At 38.6% G+C, this 24,953-nt stretch overlaps 1 protein-coding gene across 1 annotated transcript; it reads right to left on the minus strand.

Annotated features, from left to right (window-relative positions):
• HHIPL2 (HHIP like 2) lies at positions 1-24,205 on the minus strand. Its single transcript, XM_044674963.1, has 9 exons — positions 23,556-24,205; positions 21,514-21,657; positions 19,061-19,392; positions 17,932-18,058; positions 12,727-12,872; positions 8,716-8,797; positions 4,854-4,936; positions 2,910-3,235; positions 1-243 (listed from the first exon to the last, which is right to left on the minus strand). Exons 1-9 carry the CDS (start codon positions 23,864-23,866, stop codon positions 1-3), a joined length of 1,794 nt encoding a protein of 597 aa, XP_044530898.1. The 5' UTR covers positions 23,867-24,205.
• Between the last annotated feature and the right edge of the window lie 748 nt (positions 24,206-24,953).

A 24,953-nucleotide genomic window follows, 5' to 3' on the forward strand; every position in this document is an offset into this window, starting at 1 on the left:
TCACCGAGACCTACAGTCTAGCTCCAAGCGCGCGGGAGCTAGACTGGGGTCGGGGAGGGAGGGGCCCAGTGGGCTCGGGCGGAGTCGGGACCGCCAGACGCTCCCACGTGCGGTCGGCAGGGGGCGCCAGCGGCTAGAGGACTCGGCCTCCACTCTGCCAGCCGAGACGATGACACGTGGCACCCGGCAACCGGACCTGGGGTTGCAAGGGCTGAAGGCGCCAGAGGAGGTGCCAGGGCCCGCCTATAAAGAGCGGCCGAGAGCATGCTGGGAGGTGTGGCCTCTCTGTAGCCTTGGCTTAGTCCGGCTGTGTTACCTCCTCCCCCCACCTTCCGCCTCTCGACCGTAGAAATTCCAGTACTTAGTCAGCAAGCGTTACTGAAGCGCCTACTATGTACTAACCGCTGGAGCATACTGACAAGCAAAAACAGCCCCGGACCTCAGGGAACTTTCTAGTTGCTGAGGGGAAACCACGTGCAAACAATTACTGTATGGTTAAACTAGATTTAGATTGGCTGAATAGAGATTATCTGAGAGGACGCTGGGGCACGGAGAAGAAGGGAAGAGTGGAGATCATCCCGGGAGAGGACGCGGACTTCGACTGGGAAAGTCCAGCTTCTCCTGACAGCGAATTGATGAACTCGTACAGAATCAGACATATTTCAGACTTGACCCATATAGGGATTTGTTTTGCTTAACTATACATACAAGAGTTTTATGCATTCTTTCAATTTGGGGTTGAAGAGTGTACAACAGAATAACCAAAATTGGGTTCCGTAACAAGAGTTATTGAAATATTTTTAAAATCCATAAAAGACAATGGAAGAAAAGTCGATAGGAAACGAAAGCAGGATAGATTTTAAACCTAGTTGAATTTGTCTTATATATGAAAGAAGAAGAAGGCATGCAGATTTCCCACATGTGTAATTCTCTTACTGTTCTGCTTTATATGTGGAAATACTCATCTTATTTGGAGTTATTTTTACAGATGAGGAAACCAAAGCAGGCAGGGTTAAGTGACTTACTTGAGTCACACAGCTAGTAAGTATCTGAGGATAGCTTTACCACCTTTTAAATATCCTTTAAGCTAATGCTAATTCATATTTACTTGCCCATTTGTCCACAAAATATCTACCCATTGCTTACCTACCAGGATTGTTGTAAATGTGAAGTCAGCTCTAAAGTAGTGTTCCTTAAACTAATTTGGTCATGAAATTAAATTCAGGCCTGAAATAAAGAAACCCTTAAGTGTTGGTATAATTCTAAAACTGAAAGGGGAGGTTCTGTATAATTTCTATTAAAAATAGGGAAATTGAAGCATTTTCACACTCCTAAAATTTAGATATACTCATGAAATCTCATGAATAGTCCCATCAATTAGAAAACTAGTGTCCCACAGACCATAGTTTGGGAAACCTTCCTCTCAAGGATCATACTCAGAATGTCATAGAGAAAACCCATTATTCTATTTCTACCATTTGGCATCCATGCTTTAGGAAAACTAGGAATGGTATCATGCAAGGAAAAGAAATAAACCAGTATCTAAAACACTTTCTGATTTTCAGGTACCAAAGCACAAGAAGGTGTTCAGATTGTTTTCTTCAACTAGTAGAACAATAGGATGCACTTCAAAGTTTTTTGTTGGGTTTTTTTTTTTTTTTAGCATACTATACTTTTTCAAACCTTGAGGCCATAAAAGTAACTTATTTGTTTTGGCTACCCCACAGCCAAAGGATTTCTTTCAAATAGAACTGACATCTTCCATGAATGGCTTGCACCAGCAGGTTTTGCTCTCATCATCCAGAAAAAAGATATTCTACCCAGAAAGCAACATTCCACTTCTATCCCAGCCAGCTTCCAATCTAACATTTAAGAGCAACCTTTCAGCTCCTTTCCCTAGATAAATCACACAGCATATAGAGAGAGCAAAGCAAGTGATGTTTACAATGCCCTGCTTTTTATTGAGTCATTTCCTTTATTTTTGAGAAATTAAAGTCAGTTTCCAGTTTATATCCAAAATAATCTTGATTTGATTGTCATATACTACCCATTTATGAAGCCCTTTTCCCCAAAGGGTTCAGAACATAAGCATTTGAAGAATGAAAATGGGGGAAAGTAAGGCTGAAAGTTCATTATTCTCATCCAGGGCCTTTTCAATTCTATCATACTATCAGTCACAGAATTCCTAGCTTTGTGGCAGAATCCAAATTTCTAAAAGTCATTCTAAAATGAGAACCTAATGAACAGATAGCAAGGGAGACTTGGGTAGGGAATTTTAGATTTTAACAAACCATTGAAAAGAAAAGGCCAGAAGATGTCAGTGTAAAGAAATGCTGCTTTATTTATCAATTCAATTCAACAAACACTTATTAAGCATCTAGTTATATGCCAGACACTGTGCTAGGTACTAGGGATATAGAGGCACAAATTAAACAAATCCTATCTTCAAGGAACTTATATTACCTTGGTGTTTGCCTGGCCATTTTGAGTCAATTAATTCATTTATTGCATGCCCTTAATATGCTAAACAGATAAGACAAAAATGAAATAGTCCCCACCCTCAAGGGGCTTCCATTAGTTTGAAATTGTTGGGAATTTTGAGACAAAACCAGTGATGCAAACTGGGATTCCAGAAAAGTGGCACCATGCATGGCCATCCTTGTGTACTAGCAGCAAAATCACCACCAGTATTGTAGACTCCTTGATGCATAAGGACACCCACGTGAAGAGGAAAACCATACTAGTTCTGATGTCAGTCTTAGCTCTCCAGTAATTATTCACACCATAACTTCTCAAGCTGAGGTTGGGGCTGGAACTGAATCAGAGCTTCTGTAATAGGTCCCGTTCTTTTTCAGTCATTCTCCTCTGCTGACCATTGGAACAAAAAAAGGCAGAAGACTCCTACCAACCCTTCCTGGCTGTTGGCTGCCCTTGGTTCTGGTGCTACTGGGTTTTAAGGCCCTGATTCTCTTCTCCTGAGGCCTCACAGACAATCTTCTGGCTTTTGCTTGGCGCTTACCAAACGTTCGGGGAGTCTTCTTCCTGGGCCTGGGCCTGGGCCTGGGCCTGGGCCTGGACTTGACAGGTATCTTTTGTGTGCCTTCAGGGGAAGTTGGCTTCTTAGAAGAGGCCTTCTGAGAAAAGCCTCTGCTTCGAGTCCTGGAAGCTGAGGTTGCTTTGGACAATTTTCTAGCAGCTTTCTCTGACCTTTCTTTTAGTAGCTCCAGGACAGTCTCTGAAAAACAATCATTTGAAAAACAAGATATGTAAGTAATGGAAAACTGAAATGACTCAAAACTCCACTTCTAATAAAACCCCACAAACTACGAAATTCACAAGAATTTCCGTATCTTTGAATCAACTTGAATTAGGTCAGTTAAATATCCTAACTATTGGGCTGCTTACAGGGAAAAGTGATGCTGGGAAGTTTATCTTTGTCCCTCACTACTAAAAAAAAAAAATTATTATCATGAACCATTTATTTTTGTATTTTATTGTCAAAAATATTATCATAAATAATAAGACAAAAAAGACAAAAACATTTTTAATTACTGTAGATGCTTAATCACAGATCACTGAATGAATGAAGGAATAAAGGAATGTAGGATTTCTACTTATTCACTGTAAAGGCATTCATTCAGTACCCATGTGCCAGACTAGACACTGGGAATACAGAAGCAAAAAAGAAACTTCCCTGCCTTTAAAGAACTTATATTCTACCAAATGGTAATTATGATGGAAAAAGTTAACAACAGAAATGTAAAGTTACTTCTATGTTACACTTCTAGAGGTTACACATAGGTGACAAGAAAGCTAATTAAAGAAAACAAATTAAAAGTTTACAAATAAATTCTAATGGACAATTCATCAATGTCCTTTCTCAAAGTAGCATGAAAGAATGGGGAGAGAGCTGGGTTTGGAGTTGGGTTCAAATTTTTCACTGACAAGAACTAACCATGTGATCCTGGGTAAATCACTGCTGTTCCCAATTTTCTCATCTGTAAAACGGTATGAATAATATCTATATTATCTATTTGAGAAATCATTTTGAGACTCCAATGAGATAATACAAATAAAGCATTTTATAAACTTAAGAGGGTTACATATTCAAATATTATTATTTAAAAGAGGGGACCAGAATAGTAACAAGACTGGAGATCAAGCCCCAGGAAGATCGCTTAAAGGAAATGTAGATGTTTAGCCTACATGGGAGAAAAAAGGACTTAGCAATGACAGGCTAGCTGACTTAAGTATGTAAAGGGCTGTTATGTGGAAGGAAGATTGCTTGGACCTTGGGGCATGGGAGGTACCAGAAGGCAGACTTTTGTTTCATCCTAAGAAAAACAGTTTTCTAATGTTAAGCACTGCCCAAAAGTGATAGACAGCCTTGTCTTGACTCTTAAGTGAGTTCACAGGACCATATATTCATCAGCACAGAACTGGAAGGAAAATTATATGGCGATCAAATCACATCCCTTCATTTTACAGATGAGGCAATTAAGGCAAAGAGAAAGCAAGTGACTTGCCCAGGATTACACAAGTAGGAAGGGTCTGAAGCAGTATTTGAACCTGTATCTTCCTGGCCCCAAATCCAGTGTCCTCTGCACTATACCACATTGAGTTCCCATGGTAGGAGGAAGACAGAACCATCCAGAGAAGCCTGGTTGACTAATTGTCAAAGATGACAGAGAGGGGATTGATTCATGGTTCCGATTCATGCTCAGTGAATCTATAATTCCACAAGGAAAACATAACCCCTGAAACAGAAGCCAGAACGGATCTCTGGAGAACCAGAGCATTGGGTTTTCTGACCCCTCTGGTGCCTAACCTCTGGAACTCAAAAACAAACTTACTGGCAAGTGGTCTGAAGGGGATCCGCTTGCCCTTGGTTTTGACAGGTGCTGGTTTGTATCTGCACTTGCCCGGGGGTGCTCGCCTGGAAAACAAAGCCAGAGAGTCTGAGTACATGTAACTGGAAAAGGGGAATTGGAGATCCTGGCTGTCAGGAGCCACTGAGGAACTCAAATGGTTTGCTATTGCCTTTAGGTTTAGAATAAAATATCAAGTCCCTCAAAACCTGGTCCAAACACTCTATTTCAGCCTTATTGGATATTATTCCTGCTCTGACGCAACCAAACTGACCTTCTTTCTGTTCTTCTCCCATGACATCATGTCTGTCTATGTCTGTACCTTTTCACTGGCTACCCCCACTCCCCAAAGTGTGGGGTGCACTTCCTCCTTATGCCTTCTACACATCACGTCCCTCTCTTTCTTTACTATGCAAGAAGTCTTTCCAGATTCCATCCTAGTGCTTTCCCCGCAAATTACCTTGACTTTAACCACTTTGTATGTATTTATTCACTTTATATATATATATATATATATATATACATACATATACATACATATACATACATATGGTGTATATTTATATATGCACTTGTCTCTCTTATTGGAATGTGAACTTGCTGTCAGCAGAGATGGTTTCACTTTTTGTACTTATATCCCTAGTTTCCAACACAGACTGTCACTTGGGAGATCCTTAATAAATGCTTGTTGACTAAGTCAATTCTGAATTACTAAGGTAAGTGGGGAGGATGGGGGGGAGTTGATTGTATAATTAATGAAAATATAAAATATTCATAGATTCTATTGATGTTCTGATAGGACCAAAGCGCACAAATCATAGATTTAAAGCTGGAACTGACCTTAGAGGTCATCTAGTCCAAATCCCTCATTTTATAGATAAGGAAACTAAGGCTAAGAATTATTAAATGATTTGCCTACAGTCTATTATCAGAGGCAGGATATGAATCCAGCTTTTCCCTGACTCCAAGCCCAGAAATTTACTCAGTATGCCCTGTTGCCTCTCTGAACGATCCCTTGAACAGTATTTAAACATTTCTGTCTAATAAGCCATGCTACAACCTGGGTTCAGATCTCACCACTGACACTTACTAGCTATTGTGATCATAAAAGTTATTTAATCTCTCTGAGTTTTAGTTTCCTTATCTAAAAATGAGAATAAGAATTCTACCTATTTCACAGATTTGTTGTGACTCAAATGAGAAAAAGTATATTGCTAACTTTAAAGTGCTATTTAAAAGTCCATTATTATCATGTTAAATATTAATTAATTATTATTAATATTATAATTGGTTCCAAGCCACTGGATAGAACCTAGAAAAGGAGTTCAAAAGATTGGGTTGACATCATTGGATATCACTGGGTAAAGGAAGGAAGGAGGGGCTGGAACTTTCCAACTAGCTCCTATTGCTTTCTACTTTCTCCCCTAATATCAGTGCAATTCCTATGCAAAAAATACTAATAATAATTTATCTGCTTCTCCTTCTTCTGATCCCTCCAGGCTACAACTTTCAGAATCTTCCTTCAAGTTAGCTCACCAGACCAAAAAAAACTGGCTGCATGAGGAGACATTATTTCATTCTTCCTATTGTATGTACCAACATTTAGTACAGTGACTAGCACATAGTAGGAACTTAATAAATGTTTATTGATGACTGATTGATCGATTTACATTCTAATGGAGGAACATAGCATCTGGAAGGGACCACTCTTACCTTTACACTAGGGCTGGTCTAATAGCAAATTCTAAGGAACCTCAAAGAACAGGTAAGTAGTCTACACAGAAGCCCACAAAGGAATAAGAATCTCTCTAGTACTTGGCAAAGAGCCTTACATCTGTTGAAAGAATGCTTGGGATAGCTTTGTTAGATAATCCCAATGAATGTATATAGATCACAGAAGTAAGTGATCATAGAAAATAAAAGCATTCATCACTACTACCCAGGTAGTAAAACAAGATTCAAGGCTTCCACTGCTAGGTAGTCCAGTCCCTAATCTTTAAATCATTCATAGATCTGGCTGCTAGGTGGAAGAAGGATCTTTTTGATACTTCTTTATAGTCCCCCAGGGTGAGGGTGGAAATGTGGAGATAAAGGATGAAATAGAGACCAGAAGCCCAAGAATGATATCGGTGTATCTTCGTCTTCATAACCCCATTTAAAGTTTTCTTGACAAAGCTACTAGAGAGATTTGTCATTTACTTCTCCAGCTCATTTTATAGATGAGGACCAGAGGTAAGCAGTTAAGTGACTTGCCCAGGGTCACACAAAGAATAAGTGTCTGAGGCCAGACTTGAACTCAGGAAGAAAAGCCCTCCTGACTCCAGTCCTAGTACTTTATTCATTATACCACCTAGCTGCTCAGGAATAATAGAAAAAAGCTAAATAAGTGGGTAGGATACCTTGTAATCCCAAAGGACCCACAAGACTTCCCCAAATATAGCCTCTGAGATACTGCCTTCTCCTCTACCACCTAGCTGGGTGCACTAAGTCCTGTGGATCTCTTCCAAAAACTTCTTGGAACGAAATAAACCAAGCTGCTTATTTATTGAGAGTATAAAGTTTATAATAATAAAAAAATGTTAATAGAAAAATAACCCACGAGCCCCAACTTGCCAAATGGAAGGTTAGATGAGGACTGGTACCTCCCCCCTCCTTCTTCTGACTTCCACAACTGGAAAGGTGAGTGAAGTTCAGGCAATACCAATCCATTTGCTACATATGGTACCAGCCTTCCTGACTTCCCAAGTGAAGAAATAAGGACTTCTCTATCATTCCGTACGGGACTAGATGTAATGATAGCATAACCAAGAGATCATTGCCAAGTGTTGTTTTTCTTTTGAGGGGAAGGTTGGGAGAAGGAGAGCTCAAGGGGGAAGAGTCCCAGAAGCTTGTCAAAGATCAGGGGTTGCAGTCCCTGCTACCCCCCAGTCCAAACCAGCCAGTCCCATCTCTAGAGATGCCACATTCCTCAGTTTCCAAAGTTCCCAGAGAAGCATTGTTCTAAATTTGGCATTCTCAGTTCCATTTAATGTAGATATTCAGATATAAATCTGGAGAAGTTTTGGGCATCATAGATTTAAAGCTGGAACGGACCTCAGAGACCATCTGGTACAGTGCCCTATTTTACAGATGAGGAAAATGAAACCAAGAGAGTATATGTAACTTGCCAAAGTATTAGACTGGATTTTAACTCGGGTCCTCTGACATTAAATCCATTGATTTTTATCCCATGCACAGTAGGAAATGTGTAGTACATGTACAATCCCTATGTGCTGTGAATTCAGAAAAACATCTCCCCAGAAATAATAGCCTCAAAGGCCAAAGAAATATAGTCTTCACAATTGTATAACTAAAAACAGACTCTCAGTTTGATTCCATCCCAAAGTTGGGGTGGGGGGAGCCTTCCATTAACTTAAACCTAAATATTAGAATGTGATTAACTAAAGGCCTCTAATCCCACCAAGATGGTCTGATGTTTTAAATATAGGGAATCTCCCAACAGACCTGATCTTGGATGACACCAAATTTATTCCAAAAATTAAGACGTTCTCTTCTGTTCCTTTCTATAATGACCTGACATCTTCTCCCTTTTATTGTCTCCTAAATAAGGAAAGTGGCTTCTTTCTTCAAATAGGCTTCTTTTGTCACTTGTTCTAAGGCTATGTAAAACCCTATGAATGTATGTATCTCATCTGCAGATGCTATCTAAACTTTTTATCTTATAGTTCAGTCTCTAGGTTTATTGACATTCAGTCAACAAGCCCTAGGTGAAAGGAATTACATTCTAGGAATATATTTGGACCTCTGGATAGAGGAATTCCCCAACACAAAAAAGAAGAGTTCTTACCTTGAAGGGTCAACAAATTTGTAGATCGATCCATGTGGTGCATAGGCACTTGGATAAGAGGTGGCCAGAAAATATAACTCTCCTAAACAACAAAAAATAGGCAAGACTGAGGGATTTTAATTTTGTCAGAACTTAATCACTCAAGACATCTCTCAGGGATTGCAGAGCACATATGAGGGATCCAGTCTGAAAACCCAGAAAATAAGACTCAACCTCTCACTTATCATAAGCCTCAAGATTGAAGCAGTAGGTGCAAAAACAAGACTAGAACTCAAAATTCAGTTTCTTAGTCCTTCCTGTAGGCCCTTCTACTCTAAGAAATGTTGTATTAGACTACATCTTCATTCAGTTCAATTCAATAAACCTTGAAGGACTACCCCATACAAAAACAAAAACAGTCCCTGCCCTCAATAGCTAGCACCTACTATGTGCCAAGCATTTGCTTTTACCAAAATTATCTCATTTAATCCTCACAGCAGCCCTAGGATGCAGGTGCTATTATTTTCCCCAGGAAACTGAAACAAATAGCTGTTAAGTGACCCTGCCCAGGATCACACAGTTAGTAAGTATCTGAAGCCAAATTTGACCTCAGAAACTCCTGATTCCAGGCCAAGATTTCTAGTCATTGTACCACCTCACTTGCCTTCCATTGTGGTAGAGGACCCAAAATGTATAGTCATAAATACAAGGAAAATGAGAAAAGCGAGACTATCCAATAGCAGCAGGGAGTGGGGAAGAGGAAAGTCAAAGAAAGCTTCATGGAGGGTTGGCTTCTGAGTTGAGTCTAGGTGGAAAATGATGATTCTAAGAGGTGGGGATGCAAGAAGTGCCTTGGACCACTGGTTCTGCCAATGTAGAGAGGTAGGACGGTAAGTATGAAGTTCAAGGAAAAGCTAGTAACCAGTTTGCCTAGAACATAGACATCTTGGAAGTATGTCATACAAAATAATGGTAGTGATAGCTAGCATTTATATGTTGCTTTCAGATTTGCCCAGGACTTTACATTTTTAAATTCATTTGATTCTGACAACAACCCTATAAAGTAGATATTCTTCTTATCTTCGTTTTGCAGATGAGAAACTGAGAAACATAGAAGCTAAAGAAATTGCTTACGGTCACCCAACCATGTCTGAAACAGGATTGGAACCCAGGTGTTTCTTACCCTAAGTACCCCCTGCTCTATCCACTATGCCACCTAGTTTGCCCTCCTGTGCCACCTGGTTCACTTCATCAACGTTGGAAAGATAGATGAGAACTTGATCTGTCATTCATAACACTGCTTTTTCTGGAGTGTGTATGTATAAACATGTAATACATATAGAATCAAATAATTTAAGAGTTGGAAGGGACCTCAGAGGCCATCTAGGCCAATTCATTCCTGAATTCATAATCTCTTGTATATCTCCATGAAGTAGTCATCAGGTCTTTGCCTGATGCCCTCCAGTGAGGAAGAAGCCATCTGACCTCCCCCAGGGAACACATTTCACTTTTGGAAAGTTCAAATTGAAGGAAGTTTTTGCCAACATCAAAACAACTTCTCTATCCAATACTCCAAGCTATCTCTCTTACAAGAATATAGATATGTATTTGTATTATATATTAATTTATATGATCTATTTACTATAATATTAATAATATTTATCATATTACACAATAAAGATGTTTTATACTATATTCTATTATTTCTATTCTATATATTTATTATTTATATATTAAATAACAAATATTATATGAACATATAAATAAATACAAATATGTTAACAGTTTTAATATTGGTATAATGTAACTATATTTATACTGATTAATTTATATNGAAGGAAGTTTTTGCCAACATCAAAACAACTTCTCTATCCAATACTCCAAGCTATCTCTCTTACAAGAATATAGATATGTATTTGTATTATATATTAATTTATATGATCTATTTACTATAATATTAATAATATTTATCATATTACACAATAAAGATGTTTTATACTATATTCTATTATTTCTATTCTATATATTTATTATTTATATATTAAATAACAAATATTAAATGAACATATAAATAAATACAAATATGTTAACAGTTTTAATATTGGTATAATGTAACTATATTTATACTGATTAATTTATATCTTACAAATATTTCTATATTATAATGTACTTATAAATAATCTAAATTAAAATATCCATAGTCTGGTAAAACTTGGGAAATGTTTTATTTTAAATAATTATATCATGTTATTAATGTATGTAAAAAGTAGTTTTTCTGAGTTTTCCTCCTAATTTCCAAACACACATATATTGAGTTAAACCTGACCTTCTTAGTCTTGTCTGGAACATGGGGCCACAGTCCTCAAAGGGCTATATCAGGATGATAAGAGTCTGTGGCTTACTACCTGTGATCGGCTGGTTTGTTATCTCTCTTTTTGGCTGGTTTATTATCTCTGCTCTTCTGGGAAGTTCCAAACCTAAGAAATTCTTCAGTGAGAACAAGTTTTCACCAGCAATTCTCTAGGTCCACTCTGGCTTGGTAAACAAGCCCAGGGAGTCCTCTCCACCAAACCCTATCCAAAGACAGTTCTCTTTGCCCATGTTCTGTCTGCAAGACAGTTTGTTTTCCCTCTCAGAGTCATCTGCAGGCACAACCAAAGCCAGAGGGCCAGCTTAAGCAAGTAAGCAAGGGAACAGACAAGCCCACAGAGGCCCCAGGCAGACAGGACATTCTTGTCTCTGGGGTGCTCCAATTTAGGGAGAGACTGACCACCGCAGCCGGTGACTTTCATTGATTGACCATTGGCTTGCCAACCTGTGGTTCCTCTTATTTTTCATATGTTTTGGTTTCCTGTTTGGAATTCAATGGCTTTTTCCTTTCAAAATGTTTAGTTTTCCAAAATAACTAATGCTACAAAATGTTCATCTGAACCTTTAAGCTTTGAAAATTGGCTGGGTAGTTTGCTGAGACACTTCAAAGAGTGCTGAGATTTTTGTTACATCAATCAATCAACCATGTGGAATAGCCTTTATCAAACTGCTTGCCATCTCAATGAAGGGGGAGCAAAGGGAGAGTGGGAGAGAATGTGGAACTCAAAATTGGGGAAAAAACATAGATTTTTAAAATTTTTATATGTAATTGGAAATTGGAAAAAAAATAAAATGTTAAATGTTTTTTTTTAAAGAGTCTACCAGGGGGCAGCTAGGTGGCTCAGTGGATTGAGAGGCAGGCCTAGAGACAGGAGGTCCTAGGTTCAAATCTGGCCTCAGACTCTTCCTAGCTATGTGCCCCTGGGCAAGTAACTTAACCCTCATTGCCTAGCCCTTACCACTCTTCTGCATTAGAACCAATACATAGTATTGATTCTAAGATGGAAAGTAAGAGTTATTTAAAAAAAAAAAAAAGAGTCTACCATAAGAACTATGAGAGTAGAAATGCAAAAGAAAAACATTACATCACTTATCACATGTAAAAATGGGTATGTGATTTGGGGTTTAGGCTTTAAAAGATTGCTCTACACCAGAAATGAATAATATAATAGGTATCAAGTGATAGCATTTGTTCAACCCAGTAGAATTACTTGTCGGCTCTGGGAGCAGGGAGAGGTAAGAGGAGGGAAAGAAAATGAATCCTGTAAACGTAGAAAAATATATAAAAATAAAAATTAATTTGAAACAAAAAATAATGACTCTATCACACACTAGATTCTAGAATTATAAAGACAAAATTGAAACATTTGCCCTATTGCTCCAAATGTATAGAAATTGAAAAGTTCAAAAAGTCCCTGAAATGTCACCAGCTTAGAGAACCGAAGCAAATTCCAGTGGAGACGAGGAAGAATATAGAGAAGAAAGAACAAATGAAAGCTCTGAACAGCAGAGACATTTAGAACTTGGGAAAAGACAGAATCTGATATGAGGATTCGCTAAGAAAGGGCACTAAGTAAATGAATGGTCAGGCATCAGCTAACTGTGGAGCTCTCTGTCCCCTGATGCTGTGGCAGCCATACAGCTGTAATAAGTGAGGGTTACCTGCTTCATCTTCAGCAAAGGAGATAATGAACTTGCTATAGGTGCTTATCAACCCTGGGAAGGCACAGGCTTTGGTGTTTCCAATGCAAATGTCTTGTTTTTTCCATGTATTTGTTCTCCCATCTTCCTGTAAAGCCATAAGTCGACTGGATGAAAAAAGCAAAATCTTATATTTTAGGGATCCATATGTCCACTATGTAGGATATATGAAAAGCACAAAATCTTAGGACTAAAGAGACTCTCTAGTATAAATGAGAATCCATTCTATAATAGTCTAAACAAGTGGTCATTATTTTCTCCTCTAAAATATCTAGTGAGGAGGAACCTATCTTTTGAAGCAAACTAAAACCATTTTGGACAGCTCCATTTGTAAGGAACTTTTCTCTTATAACAAACTGAAATCTGTCTTTTTTTGTAACTTTCAACCCATCAACAGACATTTATTGATAATTTACTGTGTGGCAGGTATTATACTTGACATCAGGAATACAAAATAAACGAATGAATGAATAAAAATGCTGTTTCTGAACTCAAAGAGTTTACATTCTAAAGGGGGAGATGGCATATAGATACATAAGTATGTCCAAAACGCATACAATTTCAAGGGGGAACTAACAACTGGAAGGATCAGGAGGTAGCATATGAGTTGAGCCATCAGTAAAGTTGGGATTCAAAGAAAGGGAGATGGAGGAGAGAGTACATGACAGGCATGGGGGACAACTTGTGCAAAAACACAGACAGGAAATCGAGTATCATATATAATGTCATCAAATCCAGTTTATTATGAAAAAAGTGTGTATAAAGGATAATAACATAATAAATAGTCAGGAAAGGTAGGTTGGAGGCAGCTTGAGAAAGATTTTAAATGCTGACAAGTTGTATTAAATCTTAGAGTCAATAAAAAGTATATTAGTTTATCTAGCAAAGGAGTGATATAGCAAATCTGTATTTGAAGAATATCACTTTGGCAGATGTGTGGGGGATGAATTGGAGAAGACACAAAGCAGGGGGACCAATGAGAAGGCTACCTCAATAGTGCAAGAGAGAAATGGGAAAAGCCTGGGCTTGGGTAATGGCTATATAATTGGAAAAGGGAAGAGATACAAGAGATATGGAGATAGAATCCAAAAGAGTTATCGGCTATTGGATGTAGAATGAAGAAAGATAAGAAATAAAAAATGACTCAGGTTTTGAAGCTAGGTAAGTGGAAGAATGGTAATACCCTCAACTAAAAGAAAGTTCAGAAATGAAGTGAGCTTAGGGGAAAAGATGATGAGTTCTATTTGGGACATATTGAATTTTTGATGCCTCTGGGTCATCAACCTCAAAATGTTCAGGTAAGGCAATAAAGGATATAGAACTAGAGCTCAGAGGAGAGAAAAAAGTGATAGATAGATAGATAGATAGATAGATAGACAGACAGACAGTCATTTGTGTAGAAATGATCATTGCAGCCATGGCAATCGATGAAGTCACTGAGTATATAGTGAGGGAAGAGAAAAAAAAATAAAAACCTTGGGTACACTTCCCCTTATTTCATCCTTTGGGGAACAAGGACAAACCTTATCCTTTACTATTTGCAACTTTTTCAGGCACTTCTTCAAGCTATCATATCCCCATTAAGCCTTCCTTTTTTCCAGGCAGAACATCCCCAGTTCCTTCTTCTGATCCTCACATATAATAAATATTGAGGTCCTTTATTATCCTGGTGATTCTCTGTGTATCCTATAAATGTCCTTCCTGAACTCTGGTACCCCAAACTCCACAATATGCCAGGACATAGTATAACAGAATATCATCTCCCTAGTCCTGGATTCTATGCCTCTCTTAATGAAGACTAAGATCTCATAAGCTTTTCTGACTGAGATACCATTCTGCAAGTGCCTCATACTAAGCATATGGTCCACTAAAACTCCCCAGACTTTTTTCAGGTGAATGGCTATCTAGCTACACTCTTTCAGTGTTGTACTTGTATAACTGCCTCTTATGTGCATGTGTAAAACTGTTAAATAGTATTTTAGTACCATTTCCTTATCATCTCTTTAAGCTGCCTAAACTCAGGCCATCATCCTCATCTCCTCTCCAACTGCCTCAGTCTTAGACTAGATCTCTGGTACCTTAAGCTCCTCTAAATGAGCTTTCAACTATTATGCCTGGAATCAGTCTCTCAATATTTCCCAGCCCTTACCCACACCAAGCCATGATATGTTCTCCCATACATACTTTCCAGCACCCCTTTCTATTGTCTTCTCCCATTAGAACATAAGCTCTGGGATTCATGACGAAAATGCTATCCCACAGCCAAAGAAAGAACTTTTGGGGTCTGAGAACAGATAAAAACGTGCCATCTTCCATTATATTTCCTTCATGAGATTTTTATTGTATGTGTGATATGTACCTTCTATCATGACATGAGTAATATGGAAATATGCATTGCATATGGGTATAATCTATAGCAGACTATTTACTCTGGAGTGGGGGGCAGGGGTAATGGAGAGGAAGAAAAATCTGAATTCTAAAATGACAGAAAACAATGGTCAAAAATTGTTTCTACATGTAACTAGAAAAAAAATTTTAAAGATTTAAAGGAGCAAGATATCAGAAAATCATTACCTTCCAGCAATTAGTTCACAGAATTATTTTGACATAATTGGAGATATGACAATAAATTTATTCTATTACTGTTTCAAAAAAACTCAAGAATCACCAAGCAAAGAGACAGAGAAACAGATGATATTTTGTCTTGAGATAATAGATGCTGTCAAAGATTTTAGTGTAAAAGACACAAACATATAGAAATGTAGATATGTAGATATCTATACCTGTATTTATACACCCACAAACATAATCAGCAACAAAAATTTTGTGTGTGTGTGTGTGTGTGTATTTTATATATAAAAGTCCTATATCCCTCGGGGTTTAGCAGAGTATCTAGTACATAGTAAGCACTTTCCAAATTTTCTTTTTTTTATTTTTTTCCTTCCTTCCTTCCTTCCTTCCTTCCTTCCTTCCTTCCTTCCTTCCTTCCTTCCTTCCTTCCTTCCTATATGTTGATCTATCATCTACCTATCCATCATAGCTATTTTCAAGTATTTTACGGATTATTACTCCTTGGAAAAGAGTTTAGATTTATTCAACTTGGCCCCAAAAGGTAGAAGGAACAGTGAGTAAAAGTTAAAGAGAGTTCCATTTAGCTTCCATCTAAGTAAAACATTCTTAACATTTGGAGTTGGTCCAAAGTAGAAGGGTTGTTTCTGGATGTTCTGGGATCCTTCCTTCAAACTGAGAGAGTTTTCAAGCACAGACGTTAGATAATCACAAATTGGAAGTGTTACAGAGAGGATTCCCATTCAGGTACCAGCTGGACTAGAGAGGTCCTGGCATCAAATTTCAGTTCTAGAATCTGTGATTATTTGGCACCCTTTCTCTTTTAGATTTTACTCATAATTCCAATTTTACTAAATTTAAATTTCAAAGTTTTGGGATTCAAATTACAAGTTAATACAAAAGAAGCTAAGTGAGAGCTAAACCAAAGAAGCTCTAAAAATAAATAGAAAAAAATAAGAAATTATTTATAAAACTATTTTTATTGGAGCTCACCAATAGCTAAGAGTTAGGCATCTTTTTTTTTTCCTTTTTTTTTTTAAACCCTTAACTTCTGTGTATTGGCTCATTGTTGGAAGAGTGGTAAGGGTGGGCAATGGGGGTCAAGTAACTTTCCCAGGATCACACAGCTGGGAAGTGTCTGAGGCCGGATTTGAACCAAGGACCTCCTGTCTCTAGGCCTGACTCTCAATCCACTGAGCTACCCAGCTGCCCCCAAGTTAGGTATCTTTCTAATGGAAATTAGGAAGCTTCCTAACAAAAGCTGTCTATCCTAGGGAGCTACCTTCAAAGCAAGGAATCAAGAAAGAGGTCTACTCACACCCATACCTCTGGTTTTTAATGACCTACTTTTGGAAACAAGCTACTGAAAGAATACGAGTCAAGTCACAACCTTGGACTCTGTCCCTGAGTTTCCTGGCTCTGATAAATTAGTTGTTGCTTTATCTTACCCAGATCCAAGCCATTCCCTACATCTTATCTCTCTCCTCTTCAATTCATTCTCCATTCAGCTGCCAAACTGATATTAATTGCAGGTCTAAATGTATTACACCTCTGCTGAAGAATCATCATTGGTCTCTTGACTCCCATTAGTGGCTCATTTATACAATTAAAATCTTGAATACATTAATATGCAATAGAAATATGTGACTATTAATCATTTACCAAGTAATAATTATAAAGCCTGTTATATAATATGTTATACAAATGCCAAGCTATTAGTATAATTTCAGCAGGACTCCCAAAGGAAGTTCTTGGTTCACACTGCAAGTTCACACTTGAAGTTCACACTACAGTGCTGTCAGAAGCTCCTTGATAGACCTGGAGTCAACCTATGAGCATTTTTTAAGCACTTGTTTTGGACCAGGCAGTTGGGATATAAACACTAAGTGGAGGATCTTGGATTTTGGCTTTGGTGTTCCTTACTTACCTTCTCTGGGCCTCAGTTTTCTGAGTTTTAAAGTGAGATAAATGTTAAGAGGTTCTTCACCTGGGATCCATTACCTTTTTAAAAGAAATCTATTTATATAAGTGCATTTCAATAGAATTGATTTCCTTTGTAATCCTACGTATTTTTACCTTGTGCATTTAAAAGCATGATTTTGAGAAAGGATCCATCCTAAGGGGTCTATGACACAGATGTACAAAAGGCTAAGAACCCTGAGCTAGGTATGATCTTAGGAAAATATATTCAGAGTTAGAAGGCATTTCAGAGGTTATCTAGTCCAACTCTCTCATTTTACAGAAGAAACTAGAGTCTAGAAGTAAAATAACTTTCCTATTGTAATATCTTGACTATAAATTCAATTGTCCTCCAGATTTAAGGTCAAAGCCCTTAAAGATTATCCTTAAAGAAAGAAAAGAAGGGAGGTAGATATAGAAAGGGAAAGTGTGGGGAAGAGATGAAATAAAACTATCTACCTAAAGAATGGTTCTTGAAAGTAGAATAAGAAACATGGAGGATCATGGGATCTTAAAGCAAGAGTCAGATGGGACTTTGAGATCATTTGATCCATCTCCCCCATTTTATAGGTAAAGAATCTGGGGCCCTGGGAGATTAGGAGACTTGCTCGAGATGATACAAAGTATAGGCATCCTTACCCACTCATAAAGTCCCCAAAGATGTAGAGGCCATTTAGATTTGGAGATTCACAGCCCCGATAAACATATCCTCCAGTAACTGACTTTCCCACCAAATGGTCATAAGCATAGATTGGCAGGATGTCATCTGTCAAGAAACAAAAGGAGAAACAGCTACTCTTTATCAGGTATAAGAATTCACAGGTGATGTAGCAGAAACTGATATATGGCAGAAAAAAAAACAGTTTTGAAAGTGTTTTTGTTTTTGTTTAACTACTGCAATACAGGAAGTAGGCATAGTGGTGTTGAAGTGATTAGCAAATCCTTCTAAGGAAAAGCTTGAAGAGTTACAACCTCAAAATACCAAAAACAAACAAACAAAAAACTCAAAATACAAAGAATCTAAAATATCCAAAGTATTAGAAGTACACATTTATAGCAAGAAATTGTCACAGTCTGTGCAATTACCACCCAAGAAAGGAGGAAGAGCCAAGTAACTACCAAATGAGACTGATTCAGTGAAATGAAATTTACTTTTGGGTACTTAGTGAAAAAGAAAGGATCCAGGAAAGGGGCTAGTTTCTGTTCAGACCAATGAAGTATATTTATGGCCTCATTTTCCAACATCCACAAGCAAACAAGGAGTATACCCAGCCAGGCAGAGAATGTTGAATTCTCTGATGCTTTTATTTCAGGCCTAACACCCTGACCCGCCCTCCCCCTCTTCCTTTCTCTTTCCCCTCATCTCTTTTTCTCTCTTTCTGTCTCTTCTCTCTCAGTCTCTGACCTCTCTATTTCTCTCTCTGTCTGTTTCTCTCTCTGTCTCCTGGTCTCTCTCCTCTTTCTCTGTCTCTCAGCCTCTCCTCTATTTCTGTCTCTGTTTCTATGTCTGTCTCTCTGTCTCTGATTCTGTCTGTCTGTCTGTCCCTCCCCCCCCCACCACTCCTTTCTCTCTCTCTCTCTCTCTCTCTCTGGACATGTTGAGTTCATCAGTATAGTGTGTGGATATACAAGCAATATGTTCTGTGTGTCAGTGATAGAGTTTAAATCCAGGTCTTCCTGACTCCAAGACTCTCCATGACTCTCATTGTGCCACACTGTCTCTCACTGCCAATCCCTATCCCTCCAAATTTCAGGTGGTCCTACTTACCTAATGAGGCATTATGACAGAGTTTAATGTCATAACACTCAAACCCCTCCTTAGCTCTCCAGCCGTAGTTCCCTCCTTTCACAATGAGGTCTACTTCTTCGAACCTGTTCTGACCCACATCACCACAGAATATCCGGCCTCGGCCCTTCTGGGTGGTGGGGTCACCCCGATCCACCGCACAGCGCCACATGTTCCTGACTCCATATGCATAGATTGCGGGGTGAGCCCCTGGCTCAGTGACAAAGGGGTTGTCTGGTGGGATTCGGTAACGCTTGTTATCTGAGCCTCTCCGGTTCACATCTATCCTCAACACTTTCCCCAGCAGTGAACTCCTAAAAAAAAAACAAGAAAAAAATTGAAGGGAGAAAGTGGGTTTGAGGAAGGAGAAGAGTTAGCAATGAATGAGAGAGTAAAATTACAGGGGTAACTACAAATTCTGGGATGGGGCAAATGTCACGCAATAAGCCTGAGGTGAATAGCGCAGCTGGGAAAGAGGATGGGGAGAAACTTTAGGCTCAGTTTAATAAAGCCCTGTTCAGGGGAGAAGAGCAGGATAGACTAAGAACTGGGGAGCGGTGGGGTGGGAGGAGGAACATTAAACACCCCTGGACACCAAGATCTTGGCTCCTGCTGGGCAAACTATTGCTGAGGGGAAGGAATAAGGTAAGACAGTACCAGGAAAGAGACTTAGAAGTTGAGGGGAGGAGGAGGGAGAAACAAACATTCATCTGATAACTTCTCATTTTAACTAATTCTTCTTTCTAACTAGGTGCTTAGCTTTTCAAGCCATGCAAGGAGTAAGGATTGTATTGTTAGAGTTCAAGGAATCATTCCTTAAGCATTTGTTAGATGCCTACCATGTATAAGATACTGTAATCCTGGGATGAGGATACAAAGACAAAAATGAAACTCTTTCACTCTATTACCAAGTGAGAAAATCAAATTGATTCTGTATCATTTTTAATTGATCCTATTTATAGTTGATTGATTTTGTCCTGTAACTGCCTAAGTCATAGTTCTTTGACTCTGAACTTAGGGCAGAAATCCAGCTAGCCCATGATGAGATAAGTTTAGAAATCTAGTTTTCCTGCTTATCACTGTTCTATTCTTGCCTCAAGGAATTTTGCTGTCCTTGAAGGATGCAGGTAGACACCAGAGAATCTGGTATGGCATCTTTACACCACCAAGCTATCCTCCAAGGATGTCTGGTTTGCAATCCAAAGAAGTCTGGCCCACTGCTCTAACTTTGCTAATGAACTTTTTTTAGTCACAAGGGAGAACAAGGGGGCTGTGCTAGTCCCTCATTCACAATTGGCAACCAGTTATATTGTCTCCCAAATCTCAGCTCTGTAACCAGTTATATTGTCCTCACCTTTATGATGCTGCCATGACCCTGTAAACAACATAACTTGCTCCCCACCTGTAAAGTACTATTCTTTGTTCTGTACTTTCCTAAGACTGTAAAAGAAGAGCTGTCCTTCTGCATAGTCTTAAAGGAGGCAAGCCAATGACCCTTTCATTATCAGGTTCAGTCCCTTGAAGAAACTGTTATTTTGCTTGGAGAATACATGCCTCAGTCTGCCTTTGTTGAATTTTACTCAGACACAAGTTTGCCCCTGATTTCACTATGTAACCCTGAGCAAGTCTCCTATCTTCTAAGTACCTCAGTCATGTCGTCTCAGAAATAGGATGCTACTGCTCAGTGTCAGTGAGGTACTAGGAATATAAAAAAGAGTGGGGGTTCCATTCTTCCAAATGCATTCTAGATGAAAGGTGACTTTTACCTAGCTTCCCAAGTCAACAGTCAGGCAACAAGTATTTATATCAAGGGTTTATTTGTGCCAGGAACTGTGCCAAAGCACCAAGGACACAAAGAAAGACAAAAATACCTTCAAGGAGTTGATGGTCTCATGGAGAAAACAATTTGTAAATCTCTAGGTATTTACAAGACACATACAGTGTAAATGGAAGGTAACCTTAGAGGGAAAGGCACTAACCACTTGGGGCCTCAAGCAAAAGGTAAGAAAGGTCTCTTATAGAAGTTAGAATTTAAGCTGAGTCTTGAAGAAAGCCAGGGATATCATGACTCTTGGCAATAAGGAAACTGACTTGCTTAAGTATGTAAAATACTTAAAATATATAAATTTGTACATGAGATACAATTTATTCTATAGTGAAAGGTACTATGGGAATCTAAAAGTTTAATTAACCAAATGAGGCATCCTGTTGAAATCTAGAATTTGAACACTGAAAAAAAGCTAAGTGGAGCTACTCTACAGAATAACTCACACAGTGAAGGGTGGCTAAGCAGCATGTCTTGACTTCATACCTATGGCAGGTTCAAAGAGTCTTTTGGACTCCACCTTCTAAGAACACGCCTCATTTTGGCTGCTTTGACTTACATCCAAGTAAGTGCCAAGCATAAATATGTTGAAGCCCGACTCCTGACTTACTTGTTCTGAGCATTTCCAAATTTGCCAAAGGGATCTCCAGCTTGTCCACCATCTCCAGTGAATATATACAGATAGCCATCAAGGCCAAAGAGGAGTTGCCCCCCATTATGATTGGAAGCTGGCTCTTCTAACTCCAGGATGACCCTAGAAGAGAAAGATAAGTTATGTGTATAGCCTTGACACCAACTCAAAATCTTAAATACAGAGAAATAATTAGTCTTTCATGGCAGCTGAGATATCCCATGTTTCCCAGGTCCAAGCAGCTTACTATTTTCAGGTTACAATCAGGGCAAGTAGGCTGTAGTTTACAAAAAAATTCTTTCCCTGATTAGCTAGGAATTCACCAAGGGAGTGTGCTAGACTGATGGCCTGGGTGCTAAGTTGGGTTTAGAAATGTATTGAGTCAAGCAGCCCTACAGGAAGAATACTTCTATGAATATGACCTCCATCTTGGATTCTGTACTTCATTTGGTTTGGTTATGTGTAAAGATATGCTGGTAAATATTTAACAACTGGTTCAACTTAAAAACACATATGCAAAAAATAACTTTTAAATTTAATCTGCATCATTAACATTATCTTCATCACTTTAAGTCTAGAAAATCAACAAAAGAAAAAATCAAGCCTTGATTTATAGCAAATTTCCAAGATATAAATACTCATACTGAAAATTTAACAAATGGCCTCCAAATGGTACTCACTAGCTCTAGTGCATCCTTCTAAATCCCTGGCAAATATTTTTAACCTGGACCTTGCCTCAGGTGAATTAGAGGAAGGAGGACTCCCTGACACCCCATTTAAAAGGAAAGGGGGACTGACTTCTCAGAGTTCATCAGAATTGCTCTAATGGCTATGACAGAAATGGATAGAAAGCTGTGGTCCATAGGAAACAAGGTGGTGCCTCAGAAAGAGACTGGATTTAGAATCAGAGGGGTTATTTATGAAAATCAGGTTTGTCAACACTCAATGCTCATGAGCCTTTGGGCAACTTACTTTTTAGCTCTCTGGTCCTCAGCTTCCTTATTTATAAAATGAGAGGGTTACATTAGATAACCTCTAAGGTTCCTTCTAGCTCTAAACGTAGGGTTTTAAAATGACGAATCTTTCTCAGGCAATAGCTTGTGAGTTCAGTCACTGAAACTGCTCTCAGTGGTCAATGTTAACTTATTGGTACCTTTGAGAGCATGGTTGTTAAAAATTTCAACCACAACCAATTATATCTCAGAAACTATCACAAATCAGGACTTGATTTATTGTTTGACTGATTATCTAGACTTAAAAAATAATGAAGATGTTAAAAATGTAGATCAAATTTAAAAGTATGTCCTACATGCATTTGTTTTCTTGGATAGCTAGTTGTTAAACATTTACCAGCTCACCCCTACATATATGGTCTAGTATCATTTTGTTACAAATAGATAAGGCACTGTCATCCAAAGTTTCACCTCATTCTTTGAGGAGCTAGAATTCCAAACAATGTACTCATGATTCTTAGAAGTGCCATACATTTTTAGGATGGATTTTATCCAGATAGTTTTTACAAGTCCCCATTTTTATCAAATAATTTTAAATGGCTTTTTCAAATTTAGTAAATAAACAGTTCAAAATATCTGAATTTGAATTATTGTATCTCTTATCCATGGTCTTTGGAATTTCCCAGTCCATCTCTTTAAATAGTGAGAAAGAGGCAAAGAGAGTTAAAAAATAAAAGGGATGCCCTCCCTTATATATGCTTCTGCTTTTTCTTCTAATATAGATACAGCACTATCTATATATTTTTTGTAAGTACAGTTGAAGTTCCACTCAAACAGTGAAACCACAACACTGTCGTTACTGTTTGTAAGTCCAGTCGAAGTTCCTCTCAAACAGTGAAACCCCATAAGAGTACTTGAATAAAGAGGACACATTATAAGAGTCTACTCTGAGCATCCACATTATTTGGCAATTCCTCTCCGGAAATGTGATGAGCCACAGAACACAGTTAACCAGAGATGTTCTCATAAGTCATCAAAAAAGCTTCTGCCATCTGTAAAACTTCTCACCTTTCTGAGTTTAGATCAGCCTTATTGATATCAGCCCGGGAAACCTTCATCTCACTGATACGAATTTTCTCTGCCTTCTTCTTGCCCAGGCATGAGTAATAAATATAGAACTTGAGATTATGCTGGAATTTGGGGTGGAAAGCTAAGCCCAAGAAGCCTCTCTCATCACCTATCCATGGGGTTGTCAACACCAAGCTCTTAAGGTCCAGAAAAGGCTCCTCCAAACGGCTCCCATCTGGCAGATAGACCCATACCACACCGATCTGTTCAGCAACAAAGAGGCGATGGGTGCCATCCCCAGCATGGACCATGGAGACTGGGTTCCTCAGCCCATTGGCCACCTCAGTCAGACAGAGCTGCAAACAGCCCTTACGATCCTCCACCACAGCTCCAAGATTGCGATTAAGGTTGTCATTCCTTAGCACATTGGGAAAACAGTAATCCTGGTCCGGGAGATTGAGGTAGTGACAGAAGTGAGCTCCATCCTTCGACTGGGACTCCCGGATATGGTGATCATTAGTCAGCAGAGAGATGACAGAATGGCAATTGGAATGGAATGCCGAGCAGTAGTCAGAGCAAAGGCCTGGAAGGTTCCGGAGGGGTGTCTGAGGGTTTTCAGCATCATAGAGATGAGCCGCATAGGGAGAGCACTCCTTGAAAAAGGAAGAGAGACGGGTCAGAAGACTTGAGTTTGGGAAAGAGCTTTGTGAACCTTTAAGTCAGGGTTTCTTAAGCTAAGGTTCATGAATTTATAAAAAATATATATTTTGATAACTGTTTTTCAATATAATTGGTTTCTTTTGTATATTTATGTATTTTATTTAATGCATTTAATAATATTATTCTGAGGAGAGGTCCCTAAACTTCTTGAGAATGCCAAAGTGGTTCATGATGCAGAAAAGGTTAAAACCCCTGCTTTCAGCACTTTCTATATATCTAAACACTTAGGGAGGCTCGTGGATAGGGTTAGGCTCCGGTATCCTATGTTACCTCCCCTTGCCAACCACACATGCCCTGTTGAAGACTAATCCTGCTAGACTATGCATACAAACATAAATATATGCATAATAAAAAATAAATACATGCATGTGTGTGTGTGTGTGTGTGTGTGTGTGTGTGTGTGTGTGTGTGTGTGTGTGTAGATACCCTCTCTGAGCTTAGTCTGCTTTTGAAATGTCCCCAAGGAGTCAGCTACCAAAACTATCTTAAGCTAAGTAGCTATGGGCTTTTCTCACAGTGCTGTTTGACTCATATCCAGAAAGTAAATGAACCCAGGAGAATATCTGGTTTGTTCTTTTACAATGTTTATTCATGTAAAACATACACACACACATTCTCACACACACTCACACACACCCTTTCCTCGTCTCACCTCAGACTTTGAGATTAACTGAACAA

The sequence above is a fragment of the Gracilinanus agilis genome, chromosome 4, assembly GCF_016433145.1.
Source record: "Gracilinanus agilis isolate LMUSP501 chromosome 4, AgileGrace, whole genome shotgun sequence".
Lineage (NCBI taxonomy): Eukaryota > Metazoa > Chordata > Mammalia > Didelphimorphia > Didelphidae > Gracilinanus > Gracilinanus agilis.